The 16,167-nt window shown below is 42.8% G+C and overlaps 1 protein-coding gene across 1 annotated transcript in view; it reads right to left on the bottom strand.

The window, feature by feature from the left end:
* Nucleotides 1–927: 927 nt before the first annotated feature.
* Nucleotides 928–16,167, bottom strand: part of LOC128065918 (chondroitin sulfate proteoglycan 4-like) — a 68,454-nt gene continuing 53,214 nt past the window's right edge. Inside the window, exons 9-10 of the mRNA XM_052658959.1 lie at nt 3,610–3,793; nt 928–2,975 (exon numbers count right to left, since the gene is read on the bottom strand). Coding sequence (XP_052514919.1) covers nt 928–2,975; nt 3,610–3,793 — 2,232 coding nt within the window. The remainder of the gene's footprint in view (nt 2,976–3,609; nt 3,794–16,167) is intronic.

Raw genomic sequence — 16,167 nt, 5'->3', positions numbered from 1 at the left:
ACACCCATATGTGATCCACATAACCAAAATATTTTTACAATATGGCCCTGCACAGAACAAGTTCGCCAGTCCCCAGCCTAAATCCCACTCATAGCAGATGTCTAATGATTTGCTACCCAAAGCATTCCTAACTAATAGAAGTACTGATGTATCCATTTTAAAACTATGGAAACTGAAGGTGGGTTGGCCAATTGTAGGCTCGACTAGGCAGGTCAAATACAAATTTGCCATTATTTCAATTCATTGTAAAGTTAAGCCAAATTGAGGCATCACAAAAGCATTAAACCTATTCCTTAGGGCTTTAAATAATGTTTGTACAACGTGTTTGATAATACAAATAAGAATAGACAAGGCCTCTTGATTAAACACAATGTGTTCAATGAATACCTTCAAAAGGGGCCAGACTGTCCCACTATCTAGAGCACCAAGGCATTTCCTGCATTAGGAAATCAAAGCTGGAGACTCCAACGAGGAAAAGTCATTACAGAAAAACACCAGAAACAAACACAGATACGATCAATTCCGTCTTCTACTTGCTGACACAGTTCCTTCACTTCCTCACTGACTCACTCAGAGAGTGAATCTTCAAGGGAAAACACTCAAAGCCTTCCTCCACTAACTATAGCTCCTGTGTTAATCTGCAGTCAGGTCAGCACGTTCTGTCATGTAAACAGTGACAAAATCTTAAGCACACTCAGAGCACTGGGTCTAGAAGAAGGCACACAAAACTTGTAAACAGCCCCTAAGGTGAGTGTTGCACAAAAGTTACAGTAAACACCTGCCAGCATCTAACCATGGAGCTGAAACTGAGCACCAAGGGGTGGCAGAGCCAGGCTTTTCTCAGTTGATCCAACCAGCATTTCTCTGCCTTGGTATCCCAGGACCTGGCACCTAGCAGGCGGTCAGTGAGGAACGAGCACCCTGAGTCTACACCCAGTACTGCTTGCGCTTCAGTGCTGGGTTGGTCTGTCGGCAGAGCTGGACCATGTCAGGATCCAAATTCACCCATGTCTCCCAAGGAGCACATATTTCTGCTGGCTCGGAAGCCGGAGACTTCTCCATGCGCTCACACTGTGGGGCCCTGAAAAGACTGACTGGAGGACTGCCGGAGCTTCTCAGGAGAGGCGTCACTGTGACAGTGGGGACTGCTGCGCTCCTTTCTGGCCTAGGACCCATGGTTGTGGGTTCTAGGTCGATCTGGGGCTTAGTAAGAGGTTTTGCCTTCTCTGCCTTCCGGCCCAGCAGCCAGACACACAAGGCCACCACGGTTCCTGTTAGCAGGAAGAGCACCACTGTCAGTGGTATGATGACCATCAGAGGCTGACTGCTCTCCCAGGGCTGGGTGTGGGCCCCAGGGCTGGCTCTGGTGGCATCTGGTGACCAAATGACTCTGGTGGGAGAAGCCGTGATATCCAGAGTGGGCTCTTCACCACCGTGTCGTCCCCAGGGAGCTGCTTCCGGCCATCTGGTCTGGGTCAGCTTCCCCAGAGTTCCTGTCTGTGTTGTGGGTTCTGAGGAAACCACAGGCTTTTCCTGAGAGAGACTGATAGTCACAAGGTTATCAGTGACTAAGAAGGAAACATTGGGGGTAAAAGTCTGCGAAAGAAAGGGGCCAGGTGGCACTATGGTGAAGGGGAGACACCCTATTGCTGGTTGGACATGGTCTGCCCTGAGCAGAAATGTGAAGGAGTCATTGAGGCTGCTGGGGCCCGTCAGATTGGCATGCGGCTCGAGCATCAGCAGTCCTTGGTCAATATCCCTCTGAGTGAACAGAGTAACATCTTCCAAGGCAGTGTCCCTGCCTGCTCTTCGTACAAGTCTGCTGTGGAGAGGGGGCTCTGTCACGTCAAATGTGGGGTCACTGTTAGTCCTGTTAGCAAGCTCAGCAGCATCGAGGTCCTTTCTTGTCAGCAGATGGGCCACTCTGTTGGCAACTGTCAGGTCTGACGTAACCCGCAGTAAAGGCTGCACTCGGATGCACAGTGTTTGTCCTGTCAGGTTGCTTTCTGAGGTAAACAGTGAGAACTGTAGCTGGTCCTCTGAGGCAGTGAGGTTTGTCATGTGGTAAGAGAGCTTTCCTAAATTCACATCTTCCTGTCCAAAACTGACGACCACCTGGTCTTCAATGAGCAGATGACCATGTTGGAGGGGCCACATAACCTTGTAAGTGATTTGGGGGCTCCTCCCATTGGTCACTGCTGATAAGTGAGCACTGGTGATGGTGACACTTGTCTGGCCTTGTGGAAGAAGAAGGTCAGTGAGGTTCACAAGGGTGATGGAGACAGGGATGACATCCAGGTGGAAGAGCTTATAGAGTGGCCGGTGTTGGCCATCGGTGACACTGAAGTAAAACGCTCCAGAGGATGGGCTTCCATCCTGTATGAACCACACCCGAGAGTTATCAATGTCGGCTTGTGAGAAGTGGTGAACAGGTATATGCGGATGGTGCGCCATTGCCAAAAAGCCATTATTAGGATCACGGATGATTACATACCTGATCTCTTCTGGAGGACTATCTAGATCTTCCACTTTTAGGTTTTCAGGTCCTAAAACCAACCTATTGCCCTGCAGAACTTGCAGTCGAAGCCCTTTTGTCTTTAATTCTGGTGCTTGGTCATTTATAGGAATGATGGTGATGTTAAACATCTCTTCATGAAAGTCGGCCTCTGGCTTCATGGTGGACTTGCTCTTTTCATTGGGCCAAATGGCAAAGGTAAAGTTATCAGCCAGGGATTCAGAGTCATCGTGAAGGTATGTGACTCCAAATTTATTAATTATATATTGAGAGAAATTGGGTTTTCTTTTGGTAATATTTCTCTCTCCAACCATAAGCGTTCCATGGTGAGGAAGAGATGTAACTTGGAACCAAATTTCATATGAAGAACGCTGAGATTTGGGCAATTTAAGTAAGAGATTGGACGCATCTAACTTAGATTGGTCGATGAGAACTTTGTCTCCCTCCTTGACAACAGCTCCTGTTAAAAACACATGTAAAGAACAAAGTGGCATTTCATTAAAACTTTCAAATGATCTCACATTTGCCTGTCCCAGTGGACGATTCAAAAAACCTTAACACCTGAATTAGCATTGCTACCCAAGGCATACTAAAAAAATAAATTTTAAATACACACACCCACACTAAGTCAGTATTTCAAGTAAGAGAGTTTTAAACCCTGAGATTCACTTACAACAAGTCCATCTCCTAATTTTCCCACTACTGGACTTTCTCTTACCATAGAAACAGGTATAGCTTTCAGTATCTCTTTCTTTTCAAGAATTTACCCTTTTTGTTATGTTCATTTTCCATCAACAGTTTTCAGTCGTGGGCATGGTGAAGTCCCCATTTGGAAGTACAGATAAGAATTCTTGAAAGCTATTTTCCATCCTTTCCCCACTGAAACTATTAAGGCTCAGGAGAGGAAAAAGCAGAGGCCCAGAGAAAAAGCATACATAAAGAAATAACACATTTCATAGCCATATAAGTTTTATTTCAAAGATTGATATCATGGCATTGATAATTAAAAAGGAAAAGATTTATTCCCCAAATGTCCCTGTTCTAAGAAGTGGAGATAAGGTACTGACCTTATCAGTAGGATAAGGTGGAATTACCTGTATTTGCAAGCAGACGACTCTGCCGACCAGGTTCGTTAATTTCATATGAAATAGTTATATGAAACTTCTCAGGGCCTAGAGCTGCTGGCGGGGAGGACACTGTGAACGTGAAAGAGTCTTCTGCGGTCCAGCCTGTGTTTTTCCAGTCCATATGCTGGTATAATATCAGCTGTTCACTCACCTGGCCAGATAGTAAGAAAAATCAGCCCCTGGTTTCAGGGATCATATGAGAATAAACATATATCCCAATTGGAAGAGATGCATGTTTTTTCAGGGTTTATTCATCCTCAGAGTATTGCACATTTCCATGCAAATTCAGAAACATTAAAAGTGTGGTAACTTATTTGTCAAACCTAGGTGATTCTATTACCAAAAGAGAAGGAAAAGCACATTGATTTTGAGATGACTGATGCCTGCGGTATCTATATTATAGCAAGTTTATAATGAACCTTTACTTCCGTGTCAGCATCATAACTACCAACTCCCAACCAATCTTGCTTCATATGTATTCCTACTTTTCTGCCCAACAGATTATTTTGAAGCAAAACACAGACATCAAATAATTTCATCTGTAAATGCTCTAGTAAGTATTAGTAAAAGATGACTTTTTTCAAATATTCAGTTACCACTCATATGGCATCATTTAATGTGGTCCTCTGGTACCTATAGTTCTTATGTACTTGTAGTCATATCTAGAGCTTTAATAAGAATCAGGTTCAATTTTGCAGTAAGAATGTTTTACATGTATATTTCCTCTTGCATTGCATCACAAGGCAAAATAATGTTGGGCTTCTTCTCTTTTGGATATGTTAAGATTGATAGGCGGCTTCAAGTGTTGCCAGACTGATCCAACTATCTTTAAGCTCCCCATGAGTTTATCAACTAACAGTTTTACGTGCTCATTGATACAACTGCCTAAACTCATTATTTTCATGGATTTCCCCAGTGGCTCAGACTGTAAAGAATCCACCTGCAATGCAGGAGACTCAGGTTCAATCCCTAGGTCAGGAAGAACCTCAGGGGAAGGGAATGGCTACCCACTCCAGTATTCTTGTATGGGGAGTCCCATGGACAAAGGAGCCTGGCAGGCTACAATCCGTGGGGTTGAAAAGAGTCAGACACGACTGAGAAACTAAGCACATTATTTTCACAGTGACAAAACAATGATATTATTCATCATTCCCTCTTCATTCTTATTTGTAATTCTTCTATGAAAAACTTTCTCTTATCAGATAATTGGCTGCACTGATATACAGTACATGCAGAACAGACAGGATAAGTGTTTTATTCTTTTCCTTGTAATATCATTCTCCAGAAGAATGAGTCCCTTGGCTCCAATCTCCAAACAATGACCACTGGTTTTGTTTTATTTGCTTGAGAATCATCATTAATTCATGAATTTTAATATATGGTGTATATCATTCTCTTGCAAGTATAACTCCTACTGATTTTTAAGTTTTTCCATCTTGCTTAAGATATTTTTCAAGATTTAATCAGTCCTTCATGTCTGTGACCTATCACTGTCCTTTTTTTGAAAAACATTTTATTTTCTATTGGAGTATAGCCAATTATCAATGTTGTGATAGTTTCAGGTGGACAGAAAACTCAATCATACATAAACACGTATCCCTTCTCTTCCTAACTCCCCTCCCATCCAGGCGGTCACATACTATCAAGGTCCTTTTTATATCAACTGATGGAGATGGTCCCACTCAGTGTTTTGTCGTCCAGATACCATGCGAGCAGCCCTTCCTCCAACAACAAGTGACTGAACGTTCTAAAACTATAACCAAGAAGGGAAGGCTAGAGATAAAATATTCAACCCTTAATTCCTATAGGTCACATCTTTTTCTGACCTGCTATCTATTACAATATCTGAACTTACAGATAGGTTCTGCCAAAGTACTTGACTGTCCGTGTCAAAAGTGCTGAGGATAAACTATCATATAATTTACAGAGAAATTTCCATCAGTCAGTATTTGGAAATATGGTCTTCCATATCCATGGGTTCCACACCCAAAGATTCAACCAACCATGGATCAAAAACATTTGGAAAAAAATCCCATAAAGTTCCAAAAGTCAAAATTGTTATGTGTTACATACTGGCAATGATTTATATGGCATTTATATTATATTAGGTATTGTAAGTAATCTAGAAATGATTTAAAGTACACAGAAGAATATGTGCAGGTTATATGCAAATACCTATTCCATTTTATATATGGGACTTGAGCATCCTCAGATTTTAGTATCTGCAGTGGTGGGGGAATATAGGGAGGGATGGTCCTGGAACTAAAATCCTACAAATATGTAAGGATGACTGTAATGTATTAATTAACAGAGGTTTGGCAATGTGTTGCTCTGACTCTCTGCTCAGGACAGTGGATGTATCTAGAAACAGAAAGGCTTTTGGCTAGTGAGTTTCATGGAATAAAAGATCTGTGTTCCCAGAGTGGCCAAAACTGCTGGCGAGGAGTTTTTTGTTTCTCATCCTATTCAAGGATAAAGCAAGGACGTGCCATCACTTGGGGATTTTAAGTGGGGAGAAGAAAATATCATCTCTCAACATTTCCTAATTAAAAAAACAAGGTTACTCATGAGAAATCAGACTTTCTCCAAAGATAGTAATTTCTGCTACTAACTAGTAACTGAATACCCCAGAAGCTCCTGGGGAATAAGTCAGTTTTATTTAGTAGATCTACCATGTCTATTCCTAGTTTAAGATTTATGACAAAAGGTTAGTTATCAATATATTCCTCCTCCTAGAAGTAGGTGACTGTGCCATGGATTTTAGACCAGAGGATGGTTCCTGAAATGTTTCCATTCTGCTTGAGAAGAATAATATTATAAGGCAAACAAGATCCAGTGTCTTAATATGAAAAATCACAGACTATTAACCAGGAGGAAGGTTTTTGTGGATATGGGTCATTCGTGGCCACTGCTTCTTTGGTATGAGTGAAAGTCAGCTTCCTTAAACAATATATAACAAATTGTTAGACTAATCTAAGATCTTTTGATGTCTACTGTAAGGAAAATGATTTTCCCATGGAAAGAATGGTTTTTATAGATGGGAAGAGTAGACATGAAGGTCAGAAATCTTCTGAAAGAAGTAACTGGGAAAGAGTCTTAAACATAGTTCTGTATTTTAGGAGCCTAATGGCACCCCACTCCAGTACTCTTGCCTGGAAAATCCCATGGACAGAGGAGCCTGGTAGGCTGCAGTCCATGGGGTCGTGAAGAGTCGGACACAGCTGAGCAACTTCACTTTCAGTTTTCACTTTCATGCATTGGAGAAGGAAATGGCAACCCACCCCAGTATTCTTGCCTGGAGAATCCCAGGGACGGGGGAGCCTGCTGGGCTGCCATCTCTGGGGTCGCACAGAGTCGGATACGACTGAAGTGACTTAGCAGCACTTAGCAGCAATGTAGGAGAGGTCTGTTCTGAGTTCTGTTTTTGAAAGGCATTTTAAGAGTAAGAAATTGTGGATAACAAAGTGACATTTTACTCTGGAGAGAGAGAGAGGGAATGGAATTAGATTCATCTTGAGTGTGTGAGCTTCCAAGACCAGAGAACAGGTAACTGAAAAGGCTGAGCTAGAAGTCAAAGGAAGTGAGGGCACCTGTGGAATGTCAACTTGCCACTCATGCCTTGAAAGAGGATAAGAGGGTTGAGGTGATGTTTAGAAAACAACTTTGGCTTCACCAGCTGTAAGAGTCCGGTTCTAAGGGGTGTGTGTGTGTGTGTGTGAGTTGGTGTATTTGTGAGAGTGCCTGTGTGTGTGTGCATGCTGAGAGAGGGCCAGGAAAGGAAGAATAAGATCAAGACCTTATGCAAAAAAGTGTAGGGTCAACCTGAGGAGAGAAGGTTCTCAGAGAAGATTAGGAATTACTTGTTACCTCAAATAGAAGGCAGCCTTAGGAACAACTTCCAACAGCTCTGCATATTTCCACTGTGTTAAATATAGACAGATAAGCCACTTAGCAAAATACCTGGGCTCTGGGATTAAGGGGAGGGGAAAGGGGTGTTTTTGTTTCCTATGGATTTAGATTAGCCCAGATGTTTTCTCTTTCACAATTTTTCTGGTACGTCATTAGAAACTGAATGGTGTATACTTTCAATATAGAAAGAAAAATACAAAATCAGAAAAGTCAGGGTTTCCCTGGTGGCTCAGTAGTAAAGAATCCGCCTGCCAATGCAGGAGACACAGGTTCCATCCCTGATCCCGGAAAATTCCACACACTACGGAACAACTAAGCCCGTGTGCCTCAACCATTGAGCCTGTGCTCTAGAGCCCTTGAGCCGCAACTGCTAAGCCCAAGCGTCCCAGCTACTGAAGCTTCGCCCCTTAGAGCCCATGCACGGCAACGAGAGAGGCCACCGCAGCGAGAAGCCCGTGCGCAACTGGAGTCGCCCCCGCTTGCCACAACTCGAGAAAATCCACGCAGCAGTGAAGACCCAGCACAGCCAAAAATAGACAGATACAATTATTTTAAAAAAGAAAAGAAAACTCACCATTTGGCAACCAACTAGCAATAAATGCTTCAGGTAAGAATCCTAAAATGACTGGTAAAACTACTGAGCTAAATTATGATGAGAAACAGGATATTTAGATGATTCCAAAGCATCTCCTCACAGATACTTACTAATTTTCAAAGGGGAAAATAGTACCTTTACAGTTGAGAAACCGGAAAAACAGCACCTGACCAAGTGATGAAAGAAAATATCATCAGGGACAGGGCAAAGCTGAGCACCGGGCTGGAAGCTCTGGAAGAATCTGGCCTCTCTTGTGGCTCTCTTGCCCCAGACAAGAGGAAACATCAGATGAAACCAAACGGAGGGACTTCCTACAAATAACTGGCCTGTTGGCCACAAAAAATGACAAGGTCACAAAAGTCAACAGGACTGTGGAATGAATCCAGATTAAAGGCGACTAAAGGCTCCTGACACCTATTTGCTATGTTTTGTGCTGTGGGTTTTCCCCTCTGCCATAGAGGACAGTCACTGAAACAACTTATCAAATTTGAATAAGGTCTATAGATTATAAAACAGCATTAGTGTTAATTTCATGCTGTTGAAAATTAAACTGTGGTTATATAAGAGAATGGCTTCTTGATTTTAGGAACTATACAGAGCTAAACATGAATGTACTAAATATAGAGGTAAATAAATACAAATATGTTACTAAATATAGTGGCAAGGGGGGCATCGTGTGTGTACCTGGCTCTCAAAACTCAAAACATCAAAAGTGTGTGTGTGTGTGTGTGTGTATAGGGAGAATGATAAAGGCAGTTAAAAGGCAGATAAATGCTAACATTTGGTGAATATGGATGAACAATATAAGAGAATTCTGTATTCTACTGTGATTTTTTTCTGAGTCTGAAATTATTTCAAAATAAAAAGCTAATATAACAATTTAAAAAAGTAAATCCTGGGATGTCTTACTATATCAACTTCAAGAAGGGATCAACAGTCCCTCTTCTCTGATGACTCTGTGTATGTAGAATGGGGGAAGTGCCTTGGCACTCTGAAATCAACTAGAGGTTGTAGGCTCTGCCAGCATGCACCCCACCTCCAAACTGGTCCATTTCTCTAGGACTCTACTGAGGTTGTATTCCTCTCCGAATGGATGGATATGTGGCTCCAGATCCTAGACCTTCTCAGAGCAGTGCTTTTACTAGAAGGGACACTAGGATAACACCCTTTGGATCTCTGAGATCGAAACATCCTGGATCTCATATCCTCAATTCCTACTGAACCACAAAGAAAAACATTTATCATAGTCTAGAGAGACAGATTTGGCTCTAAGAAGGCTAGGGATTCTATTGGGTTTTGTGTGATGGGCTAAAGTTTACAGCTGAGAGGCTCCTGAGATGCTCAAAGAAGTTGGAATTTCAGTAACTCCTCTCCCTCCCTGCAGTGTCAGGACTAGCTGGGAGCAGCGCAGGGGCCAGAAGCCAGATGTCCAGGCTTACAGATAAGAGCTCTTTCTTTAGAGCCACATTACTGGCAACTTTTTGCCCCCAACTACTTGAACCATTAACCTTCTTCCTCCAAGAAGGAAAAGGATGTTCATTAATATAAAAATGGAAGCACAGGAGTGTAGTAACATTTGAACCCTGGATTGATCAGCTGCTCTGAGGCTTAGTTATTCAGTTGTGTCTGACTCTGCAACCCCATGGACTATAGCCCACCAGGCTCCTCTGTCCATGGGATTTCCCAGATAAGAATACTGGAGTGGGTTGCCATTCCCTTCTCCAGAGGATCTTCCTGACCCAGGGATCTCCTGTATCTCCTGCATTGGCAGGCAGATTCTTTACACTGAGCCACCCGGGGAGCCAGATTGATCAGATCCAAAGTCAAATATAAATATTACCAACTGCCAGCTCTGTGGAGAAGGCAATGGCACCCCACTCCAGTACTCTTGCCTGGAAAATCCCATGGATGGAGGAGCCTGGTAGGCTGCAGTCCATGGGGTCGCTAAGAGTCGGACACGACTGAGCGACTTCACTTTCACTTTCATGCATTGGAGAAGGAAATGGCAACCCACTCCAGTGTTCTTGCCTGGAGAATCCGAGGGATGGTGGAGCCTGGTGGGCTGCTGTCTCTGGGGTCGCACAGAGTCGGACATGACTGAAGCAACTTAGCAGCAGCAGCAGCAGCAGCCAGCTCTGTGGCTTTTATGCAAGTCATTTAATCTCACTGAGCCTCCATTTATGCATTAAAATACAGAATTATATCTGATTTGCAGATATGCATTTGACCTAATTGGTCTTTTGCCATATCAATGTTCAAAATGGTAGGCTTTGGGCATTTCTAGGGCTTTCAAGAAAGGATCTAAGCCCTAACTAAACAATTCCTTACAGATGGAAGGCTATATTCATTTTTTATAGTGAATCATGGCATGAGAATATTAAGCAATCAGAAAGTTCTAAAATATGCCTAATAAAATGAATATTTTCCCATAAAACAAAGGAAATTGTAGGCTGGAATTTTGGCACATATTTTGGAAGCTTACTTTCAGTTGCTTTGTAAATAAGTATTAGCTCACCATTCTATGGGCTTCCCAGGTGGTGTCAGTGGTAAAGACTGAACCTGCTGATGTGGAAAACACAGGAGACAAGGGTTCAGTCCTGAGTTGGGAAGATCCCCTGGAGGAGGAAATGTCAAGCCACCCCAGAATTCTTGCCTGGAGAATCCCATGGACAGAGGATCTTGGTGGGCTACCGTCCATAGAGTTGCTAAGATTTGGACACAACTGAAGAGACTTAGCATGCAAGCATGCACCATTCTACACTTGGTGATTCAGTAAATATTTGTTTAACAAACAGATACACTACTTACAAAGTGTTTTACGAAACTTAATTATAAAGTGTACATTTACATCATAAAGCAGTAGAAATAAGGCAATACAAGACATCTTACCCATTTATTTAATAAAAACACATTGACAGTACCTAACCTTAATTGTGTCCTAAATATATGCCAGGCATTCTGTTTGGCACATATGTAACTCACTTAATTTTTGTTTTAGGAGGGATTGTTATATTCATTTGACAGATTAAAAAAAAACAACAACTGAGGCTCAGAAAATTTAAATAATTCACTAGCCAACAGGTGTAAGAACTCAGTTTTTAATTTAGTCCTGTGTGACTCCAGAGTTCATTGTACCTATGTGTGGAAAGCTCAGTGTGTGCTAAATCACTTCGGTCATGTCTGACTCTTTGTGACCCCATGGACTGAAGCCCAGCAGGCTCCTCTGTACATGGGAGTCTCCAGGCAAGAATACTGGAGGGGGTTTCCATTTCCCCCTCCAGGGGATCTTCCTGACTCAAGGATCAAACCCTATCTCTTACCTCTCCTGCATTGTGAGGTGGGTTCTTTACCACTAGTACCACCTGGGAAGCCCAGAAAACTCAGTGGCACTATAGTAAGCCAGAAATTCACAAGTTAGGCTCTCTCAGTTCAGTTCAGTTCAGTTGCTCAGTTGTGTCCGACTCTTTGCGACCCCATGAATTGCAGCACGCCAGGCCTCCTTGTCCATCACCAAGTCCCGGAGTTCACTCAGACTCACGTCCATCGAGTCAGTGATGCCATCCAGCCATCTCATCCTCTATCATCCCCTTCTCCTCCTGCTCCCAATCCCTCCCAGCATCAGAGTCTTTTCCAGTGAGGAATTCAGGAATGTGGAAAGTGAATGGGTAGGTATGATTAGGGCAGACAAGTGCCATTTTGGTCTGGCCTGTCTAGGACACAGTCAGTAATCTCACCCAAAAAAATCTCTATCTTGGGCAGATATTTGTAAGGAAAGGAAACTATAGGAATCCAAACAGTTCAAAAAGATAAAATTTCCAAGGTTCCATGTAGGTTAATAAAAAGTCCTAAAGGCTACGACTGGGAAAACAACAAGCTCCTGTGCTCCTGAAGGATGATCTCAGAGAAATGACTCCTTTCTGTGTGCCCTTTCTTGTTTCCACCAGGACTGGGACCACCATGTCTGCAGTCGCTATTAGCCAGAGCTTGTAAGGATTCAAAGAAATAGCTCCACATACTGTGTCTATCACAAACAGCAAGTTAAGGGAAGGTTGTATTCATTTTCTTTACTGCTGCCATTGTAGATAAGGTAGACTTTCTTACAGGACACTGAGGGAAAGACAATAGGGCTGAAAGGAAAGGAGTTCCACCTGGCTCCAGACTGAGGGCAATTTCTGTCCAAAAGTACATGTGGTCAGGACTGAGTGTTGGAGAATAAAACTGTCAAACTTGGCCAAAGGGCAGGGCTAGAAAGTTCCGGATTACATCTTTCTAAAGTTCTCGGAGTCTTTCTAAATATAGCTCCCCATGATCCTGATAAGAAAATCAGAACATGAGTTCTTTAAACCAATCTTTCCCTCTGTCTGTACTTAGTCGTTCAGTCGTGTCTGACTCTTTGCAACCCCATGGACTGTATCCCTCCAGGCTCCTCTGTCCATAGGGATTCTCCAGGCAAAAATACTGGAGCGGGTTGCCATGCCCTCCTCCAGGGGATCCTCTCAGCCCAAGGATCGAACCCAGCTCTCACGCATTGCTGGAGGATCCCTTACCGTCTGAGCCATCAGGGAAGCCTGATCTTCCCCACAGTGGATACTGAAAGTTGACTGTAGCTTTGATATTCCCACTGGAGGAGAGAGTAACCAAATTATCTCAGGGTCAGCTGGGTGAAGAGGCAGGGAGAAGGAGGGACATGCAGGCCACTCACTTGATTCTCCATAACATGACAGCTTTGCCAAAAGGCATGTTTGTAGATAGGACGATGATTGGCCAGAAGGAGCAAGGGAAAGAGACTGGCCAAAAAATCTGTATCTCGGACAGATATTTGTAAGGAAAGGAGACTATAGGAATCCAAACAGTTCAAAAAGATAAAATCTCCGAGGTTCCACATAGGTTAATAAAAAGTCCTAAAGGCTGAGAGTGGGAAAACAACAAGATCCTGTGCTCCTGAAGGATGATCTCAGAGAAATGACTCCTTTTGTGAGCCCTTTCTTGTTTCCACCAGGACTGGGACCACCATGCCTGCAGAGAACAGCTGGGCACAGAGGGTTCAAAGGTTCCCAGAAGAGGTCAGAAGTCTGGGGCAGCTCAGGATGAACCAGCTTAGAGGGTGCCCAGGTATCAGGCATGCATAAGTCCCAGGCATGACTCTCCTTAGTGGAAATGGATAGAGGAGGCATTTTAGGAAACTTAAGTTCCTGAACAGTGATATCTGGAAATCTCCAGCTAGAAATGGGCAACTGAAAACCAGGCCCAAACAATTATCCATGCTCCTCCATACTTTACATAAAAATATTACAACAAAAAGCTCTTCATGGGAGCCAAGCAATATATCCATCTACAGCCCTACCTGACAGAGAGGTCCAAATCCACATTTATATGGAAGCAGACTTGCTGCCAGACCAGAGTTCTTTGTTTCTGGAGAAGGGAATGGCTACCCACTCCAGTATTCGCACCTGGAGAATTCTTTGGACAGAGGAGCCTAATAGGCTACAGTCCATGGGGTCGCAAAGAGTTGGACACAATTGAGCGACTAACACTTTCAGACGCAGATTTGGGCTTCCCAGATGGCACTTGTGGTAAAGAACCCACCTAGCAATGCAGGAGATGTAAGAGGCTTGGGTTCAATCCCTGGGTTGGGAAGACCCTCTGGAGAAGGGCATGGCAACCCACTCCAGTATTCGTGCCTGGGAAATCCCATGGACAAAGGAGCCTGGTGGGCTATGGTCCATGGGGTTGCAAAGAGTCAGACACGGCTGAAGTGACTTAGCACACACGCACAGACATAGATTCTCATGGGCCTTATACCATTACAAGCATGGAGTCCTTTAATCAAACTACCAAGTGAGATCATATGGGACCCCCAGCTTTTACTTTATATGAGCATACTAGGCTAAAAACACCCACCAAAAATATCAGGTCCAAATCTCTCGAACCTGTGAATGTTACCTTCTATGGCAAAGACTTTGCAGATGTGAGTAAGTCAATCTTCCTAAGATGGGAAGGGTATCCTGGATTATTCAGGTGGGCTCGAACTGCAATCACATGAATAAGAGGGATGCAGAGGGCTATAAGATACAGACAGAAGGGAAGGCAATGTGACCACGAAGACAGAAATTAGAGAGATGCGGCCACATGCCAGGAAAGCCTGGCAGCCACCGGAAGCAGGAAGACAGGGGAGGAAGAAGTTCTCCCCTAGTGCCTCCAGAGAGAGCATAGTCCTGCCAATGCCTTGATTTCAGTCCAGTGAAATGGAGTTCCAACTTCTGACCTCCAGAACTATGAGACAGTAAATTTCTGCTGTTTTAAGCCACCAAGTCTGAGGTCATTTATTACCGCAGCTTTAGGAAGTTAATAAAAGGAGAAAGGCTCAACCATGCTTACTGAAATGGGAATTAGTTCTCTCTGCTTTTTTAGTTATTCAAAGCCAGCTTCAAGTTTGGACAATGAAAAGGTGGCTAGATGACAATGCAATACAATCATTTCCATGCATGCAAAAATATGCTACCACATAATTCAGTGAACTGCAAGGGCCAAATCAAAATTGCTAAAACAAGAAACTGGAAAGTGTTCAAAATGTCTACTGAGTCTAGTTGCCATTAGGCTTGTCACTGAAGAGACCCCAAGAAAGCAGGGGTCAGGGTGGGGCAAGAGCGATCACTAACACAAAGAAGCTTATCCTTCCCTGTTCAGAAAATAAAAGAGCCAAAGTTTAACCATCCCATTGCACTCTCCATTAAGTTGTAATAAATTAGCTTCTCTCCTATGGGAAATGCGTTCACAATTTCTTAAAATGTACACGCTGATTTCAGAGTCTAGAAGGGGTTATTAGACAAAACTCATAACCCAGAATCGATTGTATCATTTTCTAAATGTGGTCCTGGAATCCTGTATCTGTGCTGAAGCAGCAGGCAGAGACGAAGATGGATGATCTACCCATAACAGCATAATGGCTGAAACACAATTACTGGGCTTTATGGAAAAGAAAAAAGGCCAGGCGTCATAAACCTCAAAACCAGAACACTTTGCTTTTTAATGATTCCAAATTATCTAAACAAGCACTGGAATGAAAATCACTCAATTCGCCTTGTGCTCTACTAGTAAGAGAATTCTTTAGAGAATTCAATTCTTACTTTTTTGCACATTCTTTAAAATGAACAATAATTTCTCTACATTTGTAAAAAGGTTTTATTTCATTTTAAAATTTGATGATTCACCTTTTCTGTGTATTTGTATGTTTAATTCTTTTCTGTGGTTTAATCTACTCCCTCTTGGGCAGTTGTAAAATTAGGCAGATGAAAAATAAGAATGTTACCTGTTTATCTTGGTAGGTTGATATGGTATGGTTTGAAAATCATTAATGTCTTCCAGGATAAAGTATTTTGAGCTATTAACTAACAAATGTTTTCCCCACAATTACTCTTCCAAAGGATGATATTAAGCAAGAAATGTCTTGATTTCTTTCATGAGCTGTAACCATCCAGAGCCATTAATTTAAATGGTCATTTTTGTTTATCCATCAAAAGCCAGACAGGGTATAGGTTTTACATGCAAATGATACAGTGTTTCTGCCTCCCCAAGCTGAGTGGTAGAGAGCTGGAAAGAATTCAGTCCTTTAAGGTAAAGGTGTGAAAAAAGACTCCACCACCACCTGTCTGAAGCCCTCTCCCCATTGGACCGTTAGCAGGTTATGGGCTAGAACCAACTCTTGAAATTAGAAAAAACTAATCTAAAAAGTCAAAAGCAACTGAAGCCATTGTATTACATGAACATGGCTGAACACCTCTGAGCTCCTTTTATAATGAAAATTGTTTCCTCTGTAATATCTCTTCTCACCAACCAGATTGAAGATGACTAATCAAAGCACACAATAGTGTTCAATTAAGGTCCTTGTTCAGTAATTTCAGAGAACAGGTTTTAACCATTGTCGCTACCTCCAAAACCTATCCCACCCTCTTTTTGACTTTTTCTGGAGCTGCTGGTGAGGAAACTGAACCATCATAAAACGGCTGAGAATTTGACCAAGG

Source organism: Budorcas taxicolor, chromosome 20 (assembly GCF_023091745.1).
Source record: "Budorcas taxicolor isolate Tak-1 chromosome 20, Takin1.1, whole genome shotgun sequence".
NCBI classification, from domain to species: domain Eukaryota; kingdom Metazoa; phylum Chordata; class Mammalia; order Artiodactyla; family Bovidae; genus Budorcas; species Budorcas taxicolor.
The sequence above is the reverse complement of the archived record's forward strand: the minus strand, read 5'-3'. Positions and strand labels throughout refer to the sequence as shown.